Source organism: Chinchilla lanigera, unplaced genomic scaffold (genome assembly GCF_000276665.1).
Source record: "Chinchilla lanigera isolate Chin_1 unplaced genomic scaffold, ChiLan1.0 scaffold00123, whole genome shotgun sequence".
NCBI lineage: Eukaryota > Metazoa > Chordata > Mammalia > Rodentia > Chinchillidae > Chinchilla > Chinchilla lanigera.
This window is the reverse complement of record NW_004955524.1, coordinates 1,101,715-1,122,615: the sequence shown is the minus strand read 5'-3', so window position 1 is coordinate 1,122,615 and position 20,901 is coordinate 1,101,715. Positions and strand designations below refer to the sequence as shown.

Below are 20,901 nucleotides of genomic sequence, written 5' to 3'. Positions count from 1 at the left end.
GCGCCTGTCCCCAGCGAGGTGGCCGTCTACATCAGCTCCGCCACCTCGGGTAAGTGTGCGGCAGGGCTGAGGCGGGAGGGTGCGGGACGGGACGTGTGCTTAGTGGCTGCGGCTTCACAGGGCCGCGGGGGACGGGGACAGGACTGCCAGACCGCCATGTCCTCCGTGATCGCGGGCAGAGCCGGACGGACAAAGCCGCTGTGCCGGACGGACAGCAGTGCGGGGCAGGAAGCCAGGCTCTGCCCGCTCTGCCTCCGTCTCTGCATCTGTCTCTCTGTCTCTGTCTCTGTCTCTCTCTCTCTCTGTCTCTGTCTCTGTCTGTCTCTGTCTGTCTCTCTGTCTCTGTCTCTGTCTGTCTCTGTCTGTCTCTCTGTCTCTCTCTCTCCCCTTTAGCAGTGCTGTGGCCGGAATCGAGGGCTTTGACCTGTTTGCCCAGCACTCACCAGTGAGCCGCACCCTAGTCCTTTTAAAATCTTGAGCCAGGCCCTCACTAAATTGCCCAGGCTCTCTTTGAACTTGCCATCCTCCTGCCTCAGCCTCCTGAGGAGTTGGGACTACAGGCTGTGCCACCTTGACCAGCTCGCTGAGGGCTTCCCCTTCCTCCCTCCCTTCCTCCCCCTGCGGTGCTGAGGACGAAGCCCAGGGCCTCTTCACACCGTGCCGGTGCTGGTCTCTGCGCAGCGCCGCAGCCGTGTGGCTTTGTTTTCTCCGGGCCTCGTGAGGGGCGGGGGACGCGGGGGCTCCTCGGGACGCCGGATTTGGAGGTCGCAGGCCGGCCGGCCTCCTATGCACGTGTCTGTGTGAGCGTGTGTGTGCGTGTGCACACGTGAGTCTCTGTCCTGGCCTGGGCCTTGGAGGGCAGGGCAGCCGGGGCAGCTCCGGTTTGGGCCCCGGTCTGCCGTTCACCCCCGCCCGACCTTGCAGATATGGACGCGGAGAGGGAGGCCCTGCTGGGCACTGCGTGCCCCGAGCTGCTGACCTTCTGCCGGAAGCAAGGCCTGCCCTTCGAGGTAAGGCCACGGGCGGGACGTGCACGGGCGCTGCCCGCGGCCGAAGGCAGAGCAGGACTGGCACGCGTGGCAGTGCTCTGCCACCTGTTCGCTCTCCTGCAGCGCTGGAGAGGGATCCCCAGAAGCCTCGAGCTGTACCCCCTCTCCTTTATTCTTCTTTATTTGGGGATGGTGTTCTGCCAAGTCGTCCCGGCTGACTGGGCCTTGCAGTCTTCCTGCCTCAGCCTCCTGAGTAGCAGGGGCGAGTAGCAGGGGCGACAGGCGTGCCCCACACGTGGCCCATGCCCGGCCTGGAGCCTGCCCCTCCCCGTGGCCTGGCTCGGGCTCCGTCTCTCCTCCTCTGGCACAGTCGGTCTCCCTCTCGGCCTGAGCTGCCGGCGGGAAGTTTCTGTCCTCTGCACTGAGGACTTTGGGCCGGCAGGGACCGCCCGGGCCTCTGTCCCGCCTCCCGCCAGCCTCCTGCCGGGCAGCCCGGAACCTGAATGGGGCCTTTCTGCCGCCGCCGCCTGGCACATGCGGCCGCAGGCGTGGGGTGCAGGAACGCGGCGAGCCCACGGCAGCCGCCTCCCTTGCAGGAGGCACGGGGACAAGCGGGGACACGTCCACTCACAAGGAGGCGCTGTGACAGAGCCCCCCTTGTTCCTCAAGGTTTTTTTGAGGCGGGTCTCGCTGTGCAGCCCAGGCTGGCCTTGAACTCACAGTGATCTTCCTGCTCGGCCGCCCGAGTGCTGGGATGGCAGCCGGGTTTCAATTCTTTTAATTCACGTAAAAGAGAGGCTCCTTAAGAGTGCTGAGCGAAACTTAGTGCTTTGGCCAAAGGGAGCTGAGGAAGGCAGGCTCCTCGCTCACCTAACACCCGTCACCCCAGGCTGTGGACCTGCGCTGGGGCCTGCGGGATTCAGAGGCTGCCGACTGGCTCACAGCTGAGCTGTGCCTGGAGGAGCTGGAGCGCTGCCAGAGGACGTCCCTGGGCCCGGCCTTCGTGGTGAGTGTGGGGGGGGGCTCGACGCCTCTCTCCGTCAGCGGGATGCCGCCCTCTGGACCCTGGCCCAGCAGCAGAGGCAGGGGGGGCTCTGCTCTGGCCCCTGTCCCGCTAGCCTGCCCAGGGCAGATATGGGCTTGGAGGCTGAGGCAGGGGGATCTCCAGTTTTAGTCCAGCTGGAACAACTGAGTGAGACTGTGTCTCTGAGCAGAAGAGGAAGAGGGCTGGGCTGCAGCTCAGGGCAGGGCGCTGGCAGAGCGAGGAGGGGCAGGAGGGGAGGAGGAGCCAGGCGGAGCTAGGTGAGCCGCTCTGATCCAGACAGGAAAAGTGCAGCGTGGCTCCCGTCCGTGTCCACGGGGGCAGCACCGACCGCAGCCTCCCAGCTGGCCTGGGCACCTCGAGGGTGCCCGCTGCTGCCCTGCCAGCTCCCTGCCTCCCGCCCCCTCCAGGCCTGGTGCCCTCTCCCCCCGGGCGCGGATTTGGGGACTCTCCATGGAAATCAGAGCCGTGGGGCCAGGCTGCGGGGCTGAGAGGCTGGTAAAAAGTCAGCACCGTGGGGCCTCAGCCGCTCCGGGGGCCTCTCGCAGGCCTTGCCCTGGGCGCACAGCGCAGGCACAGGAGCTCCTCCTGCTTCCCGGGCTCCGGCCCTCTCCGTGCAGGCGCTTCTTTTCCTCTCCTTTGTGCCGTTTTGCTTTGCTTTTTTTTTTTTTGTATGGAACTCAGGACCTTGCGCTTGCCAGGCAGGCGCTGTGCCGCTGAGCTACATCCCTGGCCTTGTTTTGGTTTTTTGAGACAGGGTCTCGCTGTACAGTCAAGGCTGGCCTCAAACTCTCAGGGATCCTCCTGCCTCAGTCTCTCACATTCTGGGATTGCAGGCCTCTGCTATCCAAATCTCTCTCTCTTTTTCTTTTCTTTTCCTTTTCTCTTCTTTTCTTTTTTTCAGCACCAGAGGTTGAACCCAGGGCTTTTACACAGAGCTGTGGCCTCAACCTTTTTAAATTTTTATTTTGAGAGAGGGTCTAAGTTACTCAGTTAGCTCAAGCTAAAAACCCTCCTGCCTCAGCCTCCCAAGTGCTGGGATGATGGGTATGCACCACCATCCCCACCGTAGAAGTATTTGTAGCTAGGGCTGTGGTCCCCATGCTGTGTGACACTGCCGCCCAGCAGGTGTGGGAAGAGCCTGTGCCCCCCCCAGCTCCCTGACTTTGCCTTCCCCGCTGCCTGAGCGAGCAGAGACGCCGCCGAAGCAACACCCAGGATCTGCAGGCCGCGAGCAGCTCCCTCTCACACCATGGTCCTGGCCGCAGGCTCACTCGCAGCCACAAAGAGGGCCAGCCGCGCCCTCACGGGGCCCGGGGCTCTTAGGAGGCAGGAAGCACTGAATCAGAACTGCAGGTTTTGCTAGGGCAGGGCAGGTCCTGTGAATGTGGGGAGCAGGTGGGTCGCACAGGAAACGGCATCCGAGGTGTGGACGTGGTGAAGAACCAGGAACTGAACTGTGGGCTCCCCAAACAACTGGGGAGGCCACACTACATGGGGCAGGCTGGAAAAGTACAAACAGAAAAAGGCGGCTTTCCGCTTTAACCTGTGCTCGTTAGGATGCACACTGGGGATGCCACGAGGACCTCAGCCACTGTCATGTTTCCTTCATGATGTCCTTGGGCCCATTCCTGAGCTGCCGCAGGAGGGATCCAGGAAGAGGATAAAAACACCAGTGCCCCCAAGCCCTTGATGGAATCAAAACTCACCTGTCTGGAGCAGGCGCAGCAGAGCACAGCTGTACTCCCAGCTGCTTGGGAGGCTGAGGCAGGAGGATTGTTTGAGCCGGGGAGTTTGAGGCCTGCCTGGGGAACATGTGAGACCCCGTGTCAAAAGCCAAATGACACAAAACAAAAACGCAACTTACCCGCTGGCTACCTGATAGCTCAGATTCCAACACATGCACGGCCTATGTCTGCTTGTACGTTTTTCTTTTTTTTTTTTGATACTGGGGATTGAACTCAGGTGTCAGGGTAAACTGAGGCACAGTTGAGACCACCAAGACAGGCAGAGTCTAAGCAACTTTAACAGGCCAGGTGTGGCCGGGCGAAGGGCAGAAAGACCACTGGCCCCGAGCAAGGGGCGAGGGCATGTTTTGTAGGGGAGTTTAGGAGGGGAGGGGGCGTTGCTGAGGGGGTGCAAAATTTTGGGTCTCGGGGTAGGGGGCTTGGGGCTGGCAGACGGGGCTGTGGGGTAAGGGGGCCGGCAGCCACAGCATGTCCCTTGTGGTTTTCTGCAGAACCAGTTCTCTGCTAGTTGAGCTGTGTGTGGAAGCTCCCGGCTTGCTGCAGAACGCCAGCCCCTGCGGGTGCGGGTAACAGCCCTGCTTGGGGAGGTGTTCTCTCCCATCCGGGCCCAGCTCGGAGGCCTGACATTCCTGTCTGGGTGTTAGAGCAGAACAGGGTGGGGGTGCAGTTTCTCAGGACCTCTTCGGGCGTGACTCGGGCCGCTCGGGCATCCCAGGAAGGAGAGAGAGAAGAAAACGAAGGGGGTGGTGCTGGGCTGGAGGGGACACGACGGGGTGCCGGGTCCGGGCAAGGTGGCAGAGTGCGAGGGGCTTGATGATCTTTGGTTCTTGCTACGGGTCAGCTTGGGCCATCAGGAGCAGCTGTCTCGACGGGATGGATCCGATCTGTCCTTGGATGAAATCTGTTAAGAGTTTTATTATGCAAGATCCAAACCAAAACCGCAGAAAGCCTGGGACCAGGAGAAGCCGGGCCGGCCGGCCGTTTGGAAGAAGCCTCCTCCCCGGCCCGTAGTGAGGTCACCCTTTGCCTGTTCTCTGAGCCTGCGGCCTGGTCCCGGAGACTCTGGACTCTGGCGGATAAGCCCGACCTGCTTTGGTAGACGCGGGTCCCCCTGTGAGGAAGATGCGGGTGTCCCCTTTGTCTGTGGTCAGCAGATCCTGTTCTGGAGGGCCAACCTGGCCAGGGGATCCACTTCCTTGTGTACGGCCAGGACAGGACAGAACCGGAAACCTGCGCGAGCCCCGCAGATGTCTCTTCTGAGAGCTGCCGGCGGGCTGGGGTGGGACAGCCAGCCCCGCAGCTCCCGCCCCCACGCCCACAGACTCCGAGGCCCTGCCGGGGTACCAGCGGGCCTGCGCGGGGCCAGGGTCTCGGCGGCCCGGGCCTGTATCTATTCCGGGGGCCGGAAATACCGCGGACAAGTTCCTGTCCAGTTTGCGGGCAGAGAAAAGCCGAGGCTCCGCACAGCCCAAAGACGCCGGATGTCTTTCGGCAGAAACCATCATGCGTCATTAAGGTGCCTTCTCTCTTGGAACCCACTTTTTGCCCTTGTCCCGTGCGGGTGGCGAGTACAGCCCCTGTAAAAGGGGGAGCAGAGCCCGGACGGTCCCTTCGGGGGGCGCCTGGGGTTCATCCTGCCAGTGTGGGGTGAATCTTACCCTGTCACCCGGAAGCCACCCGGGAGGTCTCCAGGCCGGGCAGTAGGAGGCGTGGGGCGGGGGGGCGTCCCAGTCGGGGCGTCCGGCCGGCGAGCGTGGTCAGCTCCTGGAGGGCCCGCCTGGAAACGTGAGATGTGGAGTTGGCGGGAGAGCGGAACCGGGAGCTTGCGTTTGAGCGTTTGTTTCTACCCTGGGAGTCCTGGCCCTTGGAGCAGCCTGAGTCGGAGGCTGTGTTCCCGTGGTCAGGGGGACAGGGAGGTTCAGAGTGAAGCTGCGCTGGAGGGGTGAGTCTCGGGGGTGCTCCAGGGAACCCCTGCTGGACAGGCACAGGGTGGCCGGGGAAAACTGTCATGCCTGCGGCTGCTGGTCCTGTGAGGTGGTGGCGTCCCTGCGGGCCTCAGTGTCCCGAACGCGGGCCTCAAAAGTGGGAAACCAGACGACGCAGCCACGGCCCATGCGGGGGGCCGGGGACCCTGGGGGAGGAGGCGGGAGCAGAGGCAACCCAGCACTCTGTGCCAGCGGGGTCGGGAGCGTGCCGGGGGCTGGCCGGGCCGAGGGCTGCGTCTGGACACTGGGCGGGGAGGAGGTGGCGTGCTGCTCCGGGGCTGGGGTGGAAGACGCGGCGCGGCAGGAGCCCGGCCAGCAGGAGCGCCGCGACGGTGCGCAGGCTCCCCCGGGTGAGCATCGCGGGGCGGGGCCGTGGGGGTGGGGGTCACGGGCGGCACCTGAGGGCGCGAGGGGAGCGCCAGTCCCGCCCGGAAAGTGAAGACGGCTCCTCCGTCCGAGGCAGCTGCTGTGCTGCTCCGGTCAGCTGGGGCCGCTAAGCCGGACCAGCAGCGGGTGTGAGGGCGGAGTGTGAGGGGGTGTGTGTGGGGGGGGCCGTGAGTGTGAGCGGGGGGTGGGGTGGGGGTGACCGAGGCTTTGGTCGGGTCCAGCAGAGGATGGGGAGGACAGTGTAACGGCAGACTTGTTCCCGGGAGAAGTCACACAGGGCCCTTCCTCACAGCCAACATCATACTAAGTGGACAAAAACTGAGAGCTTTCCCCCTGAAACCAAGAAGACAAGGCCGTCCACTGTCACCACTCCTATTCAGCATTGTTCCGGAAGCGTTAGCCCGAGCAATTACACAAGGGAGCGGGATAAAAGGAATGAGAGTAGAAAAGGAAGAAGCCAAACTGTCATTATCTGCAGATGACGTGAAATGCCACACGGAAGACGCCAAAACTCCACTAAAAAACTGCTAGATTCAACAAACAAATTCAGTACCATAGCTGGATACAAAGTCAGCACTCAGAAATCAATAGCCTTCCCGCACCTGAATAACAAACTCACTGAGAGAGAAATTACCGAAACAGTACCTTTCACAGTAGCATCCAGAGAAATGAGATGCTTAGGAATCAATCTAAGGGTGGCTGTAATCAAAAAGTGCAGTACTCTGAAACTGGAGATTGAGGAGGACGTCAGAAAATGGAAAGACATCCCTTGCTCTTGGGTAGGAAGAACCAGTATAGTGAAAATGGCCACGCTTCCAAAACTGTTATACAGATTTCACACAATTCCAATCGAAATTCCAACAGTATATCTCACAGAATTAGAGAAAACACTCCTAAAATTCATTTGGAACCAGAAGAGACCTAGAACAGCAAAAGCATTTCTGGGTAACAAAGGCAAGGCAGGGGGCATCACAATGTCTGACTTGAACTATAAAGCTACTGTGAAAGCTACGTGTGGTGGTTCATGCCTGTAATCCCAGCACTCAGGAGGCTGAGGCAGGAGGATCCTTGCAAGTTACAGACCAGCCTGAGCTACAAAATGAGCTCAAGGCCAGTCTAAACTACACTGCCTCAAAAAAAGACAAAAACAAAACAAAACAGAACAAAAAAACAGAACCAAAGATCAACGGAACAGATTAAAGGACACAGAAACAACTCCATATATACTCAGCCATCTTATCTTTGACAGAGTTGCCAAACACACTCACTGGAAGAAAGATATCCTCTTTAATAAATGGTGCTGGAGCCAGGCATGGTGGTGCATGCCTGTAATCCCAGTGCTCAGGAGGCTGAGGCAGGAGGATCACTGCGAGTTTGAGACCAGCTAGGTGAGTGAGTTCAAGACCAGCTGAACTGGATAGTGAGACCCTGTCTCAAAAACACACACACACAAAAAAAAGTACTGGAAAAACTGGCTCTGCACAAGCTAAAGATTAAAATTGGACCCATACCTTTCACCAGGCACTAAACTAAATTTGAAATGGATCAAAGGTCTAAATATCAAAACAAAAACATGAAATCTGCTGGAAGGTAGAAGAGGTAAAACCCTTGAAGACGTTGGTGTAGCAAAGACTATGAATGAAACCCCGAGCACCCAGGACTGTCACAAAGAACCAACGATGGGGAGGCGTCCTGGAGACCCAGGGCGGAGCGGTGGGCGGTGGAGAGGGTGGAGGACAGGAGGGTTAGGGTCGGGACCACGGGCGGATGGGGAGCACAGTCTGGTCATGGCTCAGAGGCTGGGGCCAGGCCGCATGACTGGCCTGGCTTTGGCGGCAAGGGTGGGAGCTGCAGGCGGGGCGGACAGGCAGGAAGGCCGTGCGCGAGGAGGTGGGTGGTGATGGGTCTGGTGCCGTGGGAGCCGAGCTGGGGGGCCCCCGGCGCTGAGCAGGGCGTGCGTGGTCATCTCTAGGAGGTGTGAGGTAGGAGCCTGGTGAGGGGTACAGAGGGGTAGGGGTGTCCCAGACGCGGGGCCTGGAGGAGGGAAGAGTGGGGGGGGTGGGGCAGGAGGGCGATGGGTGCCGTGGTAGGGCACAGTCGGGGTGGCAGACAGTTTTGTTAAGAGGTCTGTCCCGAGGAGCAGGCCGGGGCAGGGCGGGATGACCAGGAAGGCCTGGGGGAGTGTGCCATTCTGCAGCTAGCAGAGCTGCCGGCAGGGAGTTTCAGGGGGCCTAGACATGGAGCCATCGATCCCCTCAACAGAAATGTCAGCCGAGAGGAGCCGTCCCGGGAAAGAAGGGAGGGCGGGATGGGTCACCTTCGTGTCAGGTAGGAATGAAACTCTTATTTTCCATCTCAAGATTTACCCGAGTTCGGCAGCCGTGACGGTCCGGGGGGCTCCGAGGCTTTCGGGTTGTGTCAGTCGTCAGAGGCCCACCCGATCAGGTCAGACAGAGCTGGGTGTCCTGTGGGGCACCCTGGGAGCGGACCCCGTAGCAGTCCCGGTTGCCACGGGACATTGCGGCTTCCAGTGAGGCCCCCGCACGTAGAGCGAGGCTCGGGAGGGGACTTGGGGTTGGGGCAGCCTCTTGCCCAGTGGCCTGCTGGTTGGCACTTGAAGCAGGGCCCTGGAGGGGCAGGTCCTCCTTTGTGCCCCTGGACGTTTGGTCGGCGTCCTGCTTGGCTTTTGGGCTTCTTGTTGAGGAGCCAAGTAAGTGCAAGTCGGAGATGTACTGTTGACAACATGCATTTTGCGGATCAGCTGTCCCTCCGGGCTTCCCAGGCTGAGGGTGGCATATTTCCTTAGGGTGGCTGCCGGTCAGGGCACAAACTGAGCGCATTTTCAGCTGTTCTGGGTAACCTCCTTAAGTCACATCTGACTTGCGCACTGCTTTCTCAGCCCCTCTACAAGGCAGGTGACCGCGTCATCTCTTGCCCTCCTGGCAGGGCAGGTTCCCTCCTGGTGTCTTCAGTTAAAGTCCCAGTGGGGTCTGGCCGGGCAACAGCCAGGGCACGCCCCCTGGACAGGGGCTCGGGCGGTGGGGCTCGTCAGCATGCGCTTGGGCCGGGACCCAGACCTGCTCCCGCCCCTCGGGGGAGGGTGGCTGTGAGGCTGACAGTGACGTCATCCCACGTGAGGTCGCAGGTTTGAGCTGGGCGTTGGAAATCTTGGCTGTGCAGGGGTGCAGGGGTCAGAGAGGGCACAGCCGAGGCGGCCAGCAATTTGAGAGGTCGGTGAGGGAAGGGGACGGGGACCTGGACGGCGTCCTCCGTGCCGGAGACCTCACGGAGAGTGAGCCGGGCCGCAGGGCTGAGGGGCCGAGGTGAGAGGGAGAGGGGAGAGGGGTGGAGGCTGAGCGGCAGCTGGAGGGGCCCCCATCAGAGCATGGCGGGCGGAGGGCGAGGGAGGAGGGGTGGGCGGCGAGGCCGGCTCAATCCACGGTCAGGAGGGGTGCAGAGGGAGCGGGCGGGGCTGTGGGAATGAGTTCAGCGGGGTCGCAGGAGGCACGGAGGGAGGGCGCCGGCGGAGAGGGAACACTGCCCGGACGTGTGGGACCTCAGACCCTTTCCAGCCTGCAACAGGAATCGTCTCGGAGAACTGAAACATCAAGCGTGCTGTGGACGGGCTGCTGGGCGCCGTTGTTAGCTTGGTGCTGCAGGAGCCGACGAGACACCTTGGCTTCGGGCAGGCGGGTGGGGAGGTCTGGGAGTCCTGAGAGCCCCCGCAGAGTGGCGAAGCAGGGACAGGAGGAGGCAGATTTCCTGTAGTGGTTCCAGGCACCAGCCCAACAGCGGCGACTCAAGAAAGAGGAGGGGCGTCTCCAGTGGGTTCACTGAGGCCCAGGGAGTGGGCGGGCGGCCCAGCCAGGCGTCCCCGGAGTTGGGCGGCCAGCAGGGGTCAGACTCCCGGGGCGAGTGTGACCAGTGCTGGGGTTTTGGAGCACAGCTCAGGCGGGGTCCAGAGAGCCACTCGGAGCGAGGGGGAGGGCAGAGACAGGAGGGGGCAGGGAGCGAGGGACCCTCACCTGACCTGCAGAGGAGGCCGAGACGAGGAGGGGCCCGAGGGCGGATGTTGGAGGCAGCCACAGCAAGCCCTGGTGGGGGGGTGCAGGGGGAGATTGGAGCCTCCTAGGAGGGGGCTCGACCTCCTGGGTTTCGGCACCAGATGTCAGGGTAAACAGAGGCACAGTGTAAGGGGCTAGAGCATGTTTTATGGGAGAGTTTAGGAGGGGAGGGGGCATTGCCAAGGAGCATGCAAAATTTTGGGTCTTTGAGTAGGGGGCCTGGGGCTAGCTGATACCAGGGCCTTCACACTGAGCTGCCTCCCCATCCTTTTTTTTTTTTTTTTTTTTTTTGGTCTTTTTGAAACAGGGTCTCACTATGCAGTGCAGGCTGACCTTGAGCTCACTTTGTAGCCCAGGATGGCCTTGAACTTGCAACAATCCTCCTGCCTCAGCCTCCCGAGTGCTGGGATTACAGGTGTGCGCCACTATGCCTGGCTCTCCACATCCTTTTATTTTTTATTTTACAGTAGGTCTCCATAAATCACTAAGGTGCCTGGGCTGGGCTAGAATTTGAGGCTTTTCTGCCTCAGCCTCCCGAGTGCAAAGATGACAGGCGGGCACTTTCTCAATGTAACTGTCACCACTGGCTCAGGGCCTTTCTGGGGCCTCAGAGCACCGCTCCACGCTGATCCTTGACAGTGCACCGCCTCTGCCATGTCTTGCAGGCTCTCGTGGGTGACCAGTACGGCCCCTGTTCTCTCCCCCGGCGCATCGAGGAAAAGGAGTGGGAGGCTCTGCTGGCCCAGCTGAGCACCAGGCCCCGTGACCTGGAGCTGGTGGCCCGTCGCTTCCGGCGGGATGAGAATTCAGTGCCCCCCAGTTACGTGTTGCAGGCGGTGGGTGCTGGGGAGGCCCCTGGTCCCGAGGAGGCCACCCTGATCTCAGTCCTGCGGGCTGCAGCCCAGGAGGCATGGAGACTGGGCCTCATCAGCCGCGAGCAGTGGCAGTGCTACCATCACTCAGGTGAGCTGAGGACCTTCTTGGGGGCACGCGACCACGCTCACAGGTTCAGAATATGCACCCCGGTCCATGAAGGTGGTACCCACACAGAATCCCTGTGCTCGGTGTAGGGGAGGCTGGGGGATCCTGAGTTCGAGTCCAGCCCTGGCAACTGAGAGACTTAGCCAGAGCTAGTCTCAAAATAAAGCAGAGAAGGCTGGCAGGGTAGCTCAGAGTAGACAGCCCCTGAGTTCAGTCCCTGGGACTGGAAAAAAGAATTGACAATAGGCATGACATGCTGTGATGCAGAGAGTGCCTCAGGTGGTTCAGGATGCACAGCGGCTCCAGCGCTGGCAGCCTGTGTTGGTGCAGGGTCCGGCTGGGCTGTGACAGGGTGCAGGGTGAAAAGCAGGAGCTAGGCCAGGCGTGCTGGCCCATGCCTGTAATCCTAGCACTTGGGAAGGCTGAGGCAGGAGGATCTTCATGAGCTCAAAGCCAACCTGAGCTACATAGTGAGACCTTGTCTCAGAAAACAAAAACAAAAACAAGCAAACAAAAAAACTTAAGAGTTGGTCATCCCTGGAATTCTATATTTTCAGGCCACCCTTGGGCTCAGGTAGCTGAATCTACAGACAAGGGGGAAGAGCACACGAAAATATTAAATACAGAAATTTCTATCGCCAGCATGTCCAATATATGAGTTGACATTATCAACATTAAATATATTGATTTATTTTTAAACCTTAATATACACTTTTTTGTGGTACTGGAGAATGGGACCCAGGATCTTTGTGCTGCGCTCCATTCCCACCCCTTTTTACTTTTATTTTGAGGCAGGATCTCTAAGTGGCTCAGGCTGGGCTCAAACTCGGGATCCTCCTGCCTCTGCCTCCTGTGGTGCTGAGCTATTCTGCTTTACTCAGTGATATGGGTGAAGCAATGTGTATAAATAGAACCTTTGCCAAGAGTAAGAAATAACACAGCATGCCTCTGCTCGCCAGCTGGCGGCTACACTGGGATTTTGGTTATGGCCTGTAGGGCTGGCGTTGGAGCCCCGGACCCCGAAATGCTCAGCAACTGCTCACCATGTTCCAGGATTCCTGTTTTTGTTTGTTTTGAAACAAGGTTTCACTATGTAGCCCGGTTGGCCTCGAAATCCTGGCGATCCTCCTGCCTCAGCCTCCCAAATCCTGAGAGGACAGGCACGTGTCACCATGCCCCACTACAACTTAGCAATTTAGCGTGACCCTGTCTCAAAGTAAAAAAATTTAAAAATCTCAGTGGTAGAGCACTTGCCTAGGAGGCGTGAGGCTCTGGGTCCCACATAAACAACAAACAAAAACAAAAACAAAAAAGCACAACCTCAGCGTGGTCCCCGGCCCCACAGCAGGGCGTCATTCTGGGGGGAGGCTGAGACCGGAAGATCTCAAGTTTGAGCCTAGCCCACTTAGTGAGACCGTGGCTCATTGTAAAAAACAAAGATGCGGCTGGAGCCTCTTGCAAAGGCACCGGGTTCACTGCCCAGTGCTGCTAAAACGAGCTCCTGCCGCCCTTTGAACCTGCGCCCCCACCTCACCCCGCAGCGCGGTGCTCCCCCAGCCGCTCCCCTTCTTGCAGGGCTGCAGTGGGAGCTGGAGCGCGGCCTGCTGAGCGGCGCCCCAGGGGCCACCGTGCTGCTGCGCGAGATCCCGGAGCTTGGCAGACACCTGCTGCAGGACTGCGCGCTGCCCGTGGTGGACCGGCTGCCCGACGGCTGTGTGGACGAGGTCGCGCGGGGCCACCTCGGCAGTCTCAAGCAGCGCGTGGCCCAGGAGCGGCCCGGGGCGCTCACGGTGCACCGCCTGCCGTGGGCCCGCGACCTGGTAAACCCCAGGAACAAGGCCCATGCGCGCTACCTGCGTGAGCTGGGGGAGCAGTTCGTGGCCAGCGCCTCGCGCCAGCTCCTACAGCACCTCAGGGAGCAGCCGCCCACCCCGCCTGGCCTGGCCTGGCTCTTCCAGGACATCCGCCACCACCTGTGGCAGGGCGCCGAGGCCACCAGGGCCTTCTGCGGCCGCCAGGAGCTCCTGGCCCGGCTGGGCCAGCGGCTGCGGCAGGACGACCGCCGTCCCCACAGCCCCCTGGTGCTCTTCGGTGCCCCGGGCACCGGGAAGACTGCGGTGCTGTGCAAGCTGGCTGAGCAGGCGGCCGGGCTCCTGGGCCGCAAGACGGTGACGGTGCTGCGGCTGCTAGGGACGTCGCAGGGCAGCGCAGATGCCCGCAGGCTCCTGGCCAGCCTGTGTCTGCAGCTGTGCCTGGCCTTCGGGCTGCCCACGCCGCCCGGCCAGGTGCTGCAGGCCCGAGCCAGGCTGGGCCACTTCTTCCACGTGCTGCTCCACACCGTGGGCCGCAGGGACTTCGAGTCCCTGGTGATCCTGCTGGACGCCGTGGACGACCTGGACCCCGGGTGCCACTCCCGGGGCGTCCCCTGGCTGCCCCTCGTCTGCCCGCCGCGGGTGCACCTGGTACTGTCCGCCTGCTCCGGGCCACGCGACGCTCTGGACGCCATTCGAACCACACTCAGGGACCCAGACGCCTACTGGGAGGTGGGGCCCCTCGGGGCAGACCAGGGCCGGGAGATGGTGCGGACGCTGCTGGCAGAGGCCAGGCGCACGCTGAGCCCGGCCCAGCGCGACCTGCTGTGGGCCAGCCTGCCGGAGTGCGGGCACCCGGGCCGCCTGTGGCTGGCCTTCCACGAGGCCCACAGCTGGGCCTCCTTCTCCGTGCCCGCCCCCCTGACCCCCTCTGCCGAGGAGGCGACTCACCAGCTCTGTGCCCGCCTGGAGCAGACACACGACCCACTCCTGGTGGCCCACGTGCTGGGCTACATTGCGGCTTCCCGGTAAGTCTCTGCTTGGTCACGGGTTTCTTTGCTGTGCTGGGGCTGGAAGCCAGGGCCTTGTGCTCACCACTGAGGTATGAAGCCAGCCCTTTTTTTTTTTTTTTTTTAATTTTAAAGAATAAAAGAAGGATAACATAATAATAGGGGGGACTTAGCAAATTACAGACAAAATGGTAGGAAATTATCAATGGTTATCGTTTTACATATTATTATCTACAAAATAGTTTCTCAGGAAAACAAATAGACAAATAATAGTGAGTTAGAGACAAAAGAGGTAGGAGATATCAAGAGTTGTGCTATACTTTGGTATCTTCAAAGAGAAGCCAGCCCTTTTTAAATGTTCTGGGGCAGCGTCTCCCCAAGTGTCTGAGTTCCCCAGCTGGGCTAGAACCTGTGACCCTCCTGCCTCAGCCTCAGAGTGCTGGGATGGCAGGTGTGCGCCACCACACAGGCCTTGGCAAACTTCTCTGTAGAACTGATCACGGGGACCAGTCCAAGTTTAATCTCAGGTTGTCCTGTGGGAATCGGCCAAAAACAAACAGGAAAACCCGATTCCAATGTATTTGTGGTCACAGAAAGAAAGCAAACGTATCAGCCATCGTGAGACTGGATTTGAGGCCCCCAGGCGCACGGCCGGACCTTGTCCCACAGACAGAGGCGGAAACTCCCGGAGGCAGAGAGAAGGCGCCGACGGGGCCCGGGGAGGCGGGTGGGTGAAGGACAGGCAACGCGGTCGGCGGAGGTGGCCACAAGTTTTCCGCTATCAGATCAAAGGGACCTGGGCACGGGGCACACACGCCTGTCATCTTAGGACTCCAGGAGGCTGAGGCAGGAAGATGGCAAGTTCCAGGCCAGCCTGAGGAACTTAGCACCTTAGTGAGACCCTGTCTCAAAATACAAAGTACAAAGGCCTGGGTTATAGCTCAGTGTAGAGCACTCCTGGTGTAACCTGTAGTCCTGCAAAAAAACTAAGACAGAGGGCAGGAAGGGAGGGAGGGAGGAGAGGGCTGCATTCCGAGGGGATTTGGAAACCTAGGCGCCCGATTCCACGTCAAGCTTGGAGCCTGGCCTGCCGCCCAGAGAAGGGGAACTGCGGGGGCGTCCAGAGGAGGAAGCGGAGTCGCTGTGGAAATCAGGGCCCCTGGGAATCAGCTCCCGCCCCCTCCCGGGGTCCCCCAAACGCCGCTCACACTCTGGAGCCCCTGCTCCCTCCCGCTGGCCTCGGGCCCCTCCGCTCCATGAACTCATATTTGGGGAGCGGGCACGCGTGCCTGGCTTGTTGTCTGAGTCCTGGTCTCAAAATCCCTGCAGACAGAAGTCAGCTCGCCCGCCGGACGCCGTACCTCGTGCCATCAGCCAAGCCAGGCCGTGCGCGGGGCTGTGTCCCCGTGGTCTGACGGGCGCTGGGAGGCCGGGGCGGAGGTGGCTGGGGGACGGCCGGCCCCTGCGAGCGGTGGAGCCCTGCTGTGTTCGCACCAGCCTGGCGGGTGGGGCTCAGACCCCGGCATGTGGCTGAGGTTCCCACCTGGGGGCTCCTGTCCCCTGGGGCAGCGGGAAGCTCTCTGTGGCTGTCCCCCACGACCAGGGGACAAGGGTCAGTAGCTTCGGTGCGTGCCCTGCAGAGTGTGAGGTGGGGTCCCCCAGTCTATTGTGTCTGTCTGTGCGTCTGTCCATCCATCCACCCACCCACCCATCTATCCAGCCGGCAGTTCACCCATCTGTCTGTCTGTGTATCCGTCTGTCCATCTGTCCATCCATCCATCCATCCATCCATCCGTCCATCCATTTCTCTACCCATCCATCCATCCATCCATCCTTTCTTCCTCCCAGCCATGTACCCGGCCAGCTGTCCCTCCCTCCTTCCCTCCCTTCCTTCCCTTCCCCTCTCCTCTCCTCCCCCCTCCCCTTCCTTCTTTTCCTCCCTCCCTGCGTCCCAGTGTCTGTCTACCCCGTCCCCCGCCAGTCCCCTTTCCTGCCTCTGCTGGCATCTGTGGGTGCCGCCGGGGACCTGCTCACATCCTGCCCCACCTTCCAGAGCCGTCTGGCCCACTGCCAGGGGTGTGAGCTGGGCCCTGGCCCGGCCAGGAGAGCGCAGCTGGGGAAAGGGATGCGGTGTAGCGCCGGACACTTTTGCTCTTGGCCAGTGAGGAAACTGAGGCAGCAAGAAGCCGGGTCCCAGGTCAGGATGAAATGCAGGGAGGGCAACCGCACAGCCACGCTGTGCGCCCTGCAGGAGGGGCACCGTGGGGTGAGAAGACACGGGGGTGCAGGGCTCTGGGGGCAGGCAGGACCCAGGCTGGCACCCAGCCTCTGCGGAGCCGCACAGTAGGACTGACGGAGGAGGCATACACCCGGGCGGGAGTCCTGAGCTCCTCGGGTCTGACTCCGCACACCGAGGCCCGGGCTCAGCCAGGGGATTCGAGTCCTTTGCTGCCCTTGAGGACGCCTGCCAAGGGCTGACCTCAGCCTCCCTGGACACACGGGGCCGCCCTGCCGAAAATGCACTGGGCAGGGGCCGGGCTCTGGGGTTGAGGTCTCACAGCCGACTGCTCGTTGTCTTTAGCAGGGATAAGGTTCTGTTTTGTCTTGTTTTAATTGAAGAAAAATTCACATAACCTAAAAGGGGATGGAACCCAGGGCCTTGCCCATGCCAGGGAAGCGCTTGACCTCCTGAGCTACAGCCCTAGCCCTTTTTAAATTTCATTTTGAAGTAAGGTCTCTGTGCATTGCCCAGGCTGGTCTCCACCGTGCAATCACCCTGCCTCAGCCTCCCGGGTAGCTGGCTTGTAGATGTGCACCACACCCGGCTGAGGCAAACCGTTTTAGAACTCACAGCGCAGTGGCCGCAGCTCGTTTGCGCCGCTGGGCATCTGTGCAGTTCTGCAGCGTTTCCTTCACTCCAGAAAGAAAATCCTGTAGAGCGACTGCTTCCCACTTCTGCTCCCCAAGTCTGGGAACTGTTAGCCTGTTTCCTGTCCCTGCGGACCCTGCTCTGGCCAGCTTACAGAGTGGTACGCTGTGGCCTTTGTGTCTGCCTCTGTCACTTAACATCGTGTTTTCGAGACTCATCCACGTCACGGCCTGGGTCAGTACCTTCTTCCTGTTCGTGGCTGGGTAATACTCCATGACAGGGATGCTAGTTTCTCCAACTGTTGGTGGACAGTGGCTTGTCCCTGCTGCCTGGCCATTGTGACAAGTGCTTCTGTGGATGTTAAGTACAACTTTGGTTTCAACACCTGTTGGAGAAGATTTTGAAATTGTCAGTCAGGTTGAGTTCCTGGGCTGGCTGAGCCCTTCTGGAGGCTTCCCATTGCTTTTACTTTTCATTGTACTTATTTATTGTTTTGAGGCAGCGTCTCACTATGTAGTTCAGGCTGGCCTCAGACTCACTTTGATCCTCCTGCCTCAGCCTCCCACGTACTGGGATTACAGGTGTGCACCACCACCTTACTCCCCACTTTAAGAAAAGTATTCGAACTCACCAAGGCCTTGCCAAGGCGGTAGCCTCCCGCCCCCACCACCCGCTCGCACCCAGCTCAGCCCAGACAGATCCGGAAGCTGGGTCTCTAAGCCCCGCCTGCCTCTGCTGCATGATGCCCGGTTCATCTTCCACCAGCACTTGGTCTCAACGCCCACCTGGTGGCCTTTTTCCTGCCTGGCTCCACACCAGCCCTGGAAAATGAGCTTCATGGGTGCTGCCATGGCTGGGGTGTGTGGATCCCCCCGAAATTCTCACCCCGGGTGGTGGTCTCGGGATGAAGGGCCTCTGGGTGGCCAGGTCACCGGGCTGAGCCCTGTGCCGGTCAGCTTTCCTGTTGCTGGACAAAGCACCGACACCACGACCGAGGCACAGGAGGCTTATCGGCTCACGGTGCCAGCGGGTTCAGTCCGTGGGTGGCAGAAATGGCGTGCTGGAAGGGCTGGTGGGGGACAGGAAGCCGGTGAGGAGGAAGGTGCTGGGGCAGGGTTCAGTGACCTCCAGCCGGGCCCGGCTCCGCCAGCACCTTCAGCCAGGAGCTCACCCATGATGAACCCGCAGAGCGGCACAGGTCCTGATCCCAGGGCCTTCACACGGGAGGCTTTGGGGCCGGCTCAGCTCTGCTCCATCAGGGTCTGAACCCCGAGAGACAAGGCCCTGCTGCCCCTGGTCCTCACACCGTGCGTGTGGACTCAAGAGACGCTGTACGGCCCGGACCAGGTCCTCGCAGACTCGCAGCTGCTAGCAGGCACAGGCATGCCGTGCGGGCCATCGTGGGACATTGCTCCGTGACTGCAGCCTGAACTCAGGGCCGGCATGGCGCGAGGGTCCCCAAGGGCCTGCGTGCTGAAATTTACCTCCACCGTGAGGGATCCAGAGGGGGGAAGCTTAAGCCAACCATGGTGCCCAGGGCCCGGCCTGGGGAGGGCCTGGCGTGGGCCTGGGGTCCCTGTAACTGAGCCCTGGTGGCTTTCTAAGGAGCAGGAGAGCGACCAGGACGCAAGTCACTCCGGCCTCTTCCCAGTGCCCTGGCCAGCTCAGGACTCTGTCAGCAAGAAGGTGGCCGCAGACACGGCCCGGGCCAGGGCCACAGCTGCCTCCACGTCTCCCGCAGCCAGAGCACAGGTTGCAGCAGCGGCAAGCACGCATGCATAGGAGCGCCCCACCTGCCTTCCCAGAGCCTGGGACTGACGAGGTCGGCACACGTGGAGCCAGTGTACCCAGCCCCGGGAAGCCCAGACAGATGCCTCCTCCCTCCTTCTCCTGCTCTGACACGTGCCCATCATCCCAGCACTCCGGGAGGCTGAGGCAGGAGGGTCCCAAGCTTCACCCTGACCTGGGCCACTTAAGGCCTAAGCGAGGGGCTGTCTCAGAATAAAAATGCAAGGGGGTTGAGGGTGCAGCGCAGTTCAAGGCCCCAGGGAGGGGCAGGCCTACATCCTACAGCTGCACATGCAGGAACCCTCCAGAAAGCGGGCCTCAGGGGACACGCGGGGCACCTGCCCAGAGGTGGCCACTGCATGCCAGCTCCTCCCTCCCTTCCCCTCCCGCAGGCACGGACTGGCGGAGGCGGAGCTGAAGGACGTGCTGTCACTGGATGACGAGGTGCTGCTGGCCGCCTACAGCGACTGGACGCCTCCCAGCCGGGAGCTGATGCGCTTCCCGCCGCTGCTGTGGGTGCGGCTGCGCCGGGACCTGGGCCGCTGCTTGGCGCGGCGGCCCATGCACGGCACCACGCTGCTGGCCATTGCCCACAGGTGGGGCCGGGGCTCAGGACCCGTCCTTTAGTCTCCGCACGGGTCAGGTTCACACAGCTCCACCCAGGCACTCTCAATTCACCTACTTGTTTGAAGTTTTTAAAAAAATATTTACTAGCCAGGTGTGGTGGTACACACCTGTCATCCCAGCACGCGGGAGGCTGAGGCAGGAAGATCTCAGAGTTCAAGGCCAGCCTGGGCTGCATATCGAGACCCTGTCTCAAGAAACAAAAAGCATCAAAAAATTGTGTAGCTGGGATGATGGTGCGCGTGTGCAATCCCAGCACTCGGGGCTGAGGCAGGAGGAGCCACAGTCTGCACTCAGGGCAAGACCTGGTCCCAGGTCTGAAGCTCTGGGGCCTCAAGCCTGCTTAGACAAGCACTCCCCAAAGGCACTGCAGCCCTTTTTATTTTTATTTATTTATTTAATTTTTGGTACCGGGGAGCTGGGCGTGGTGGCGCACACCTGTAATCCCAGCACTCGGGAGGCTGAGGCAGGAGGACCTTTGTGAGTTCGAGACCAGCCTGGGCTACAAAGTGAGCTCAAGGCCAGCCTGAACTGCACAGCGAGACCGTGTCTTAAAACAACAACAAAAAGATTTGGTTCTGGGAATCGAACCCATGACCTCATGCTTGGCAGGTGGGCACTGTGCTGCTGAGCTATATCCCTGGCCTGGCCGGACCCTTTTGAATTTACTTATTTTTTCTTGATACTAGGGATTAAGCTCAGGAGAGCCCCATCCCAGCCCCTTTCTGAAAAGTTTTTGGGGCAGGCTTTTGCCAAGTTGCCCAGGTCTTGCACAGGCCCTCCTGACTGGGCTGCGTGAGTCCCAGGGTCACAGGCGCACGGGACGGACCTGCTGCGGATGGACCTGCATTTGGCGGGAGAAAGACGGGAACCCAGGGCTCCGCACAAGCACTCGGGCTCTGAGCCACCCCTCAGCACCGTGTGAAAGCCGGTGAAGGTGTGATGTGCAACTCCAGTTCTTAAGAGCACAGCTGAAGGGCTGGGGATTTAGCTCAGCGGCACAGCGCCTGCCTGGCAAGCACAAGGTCGTGAGTTTGATTCCCGGTACCGGGAAAAAGCCAAAAACAAACAAACAAACAAAAGAGCACAGCTGAGTGATGTCCATGCGCTGCGCTGTGCAGCCACCGTCTTGTCCAGGCGTTTCCACCCCTGGGAGCCCGCTTCCCCTCCCCCAGCCCTGGGGCCAGCAGTCCGCTTCCTGCAGCTCTCCTGTCCTGGACACGTCACTCCCACGGGCTCAGGCACAGTGTGGCCTTGTGGTCTGGCTGCTGTCGCTCAGAGTCACGGCTCCCAATCTCCTCCACAGTGGAGCTGTGTCAGAACCACGCTCCTTTTCATGGCTTAGTAACATTCCACTCCATGGTGCACCCACACAGCGTTTGTCCGTCCACCTACCCGAATGGGTGCTTTCCCCCTTCCGGCTCGTATGCCTGGTGTGGATGTGAACATGTATGGTTAATTTTTCAGTTCTTTGTTTTTTCTTTCTTTTTTCATTATTCATTTTCTTGAAATTGGGATGACGCTAAATTCCCCAGGATGGGCTTGAATTTTTTTTTTTTTTTTTTTTTTTTGTTTTTGTTTTTGTTTTTCTCCGGTACCGGGA

At 60.4% G+C, this 20,901-nt stretch overlaps 1 protein-coding gene across 1 annotated transcript in view; it reads left to right on the top strand.

Moving 5' to 3' along the window:
- Nwd1 (NACHT and WD repeat domain containing 1) overlaps window positions 1-20,901 on the top strand; it is a 39,379-nt gene continuing 18,478 nt past the window's right edge. The window contains exons 1-6 of the mRNA XM_005409503.2: window positions 1-49; window positions 925-1,010; window positions 1,879-1,995; window positions 10,881-11,178; window positions 12,772-14,035; window positions 19,067-19,270. Coding sequence (XP_005409560.1) covers window positions 927-1,010; window positions 1,879-1,995; window positions 10,881-11,178; window positions 12,772-14,035; window positions 19,067-19,270 — 1,967 coding nt within the window. The 5' untranslated portion in view covers window positions 1-49; window positions 925-926. The remainder of the gene's footprint in view (window positions 50-924; window positions 1,011-1,878; window positions 1,996-10,880; window positions 11,179-12,771; window positions 14,036-19,066; window positions 19,271-20,901) is intronic.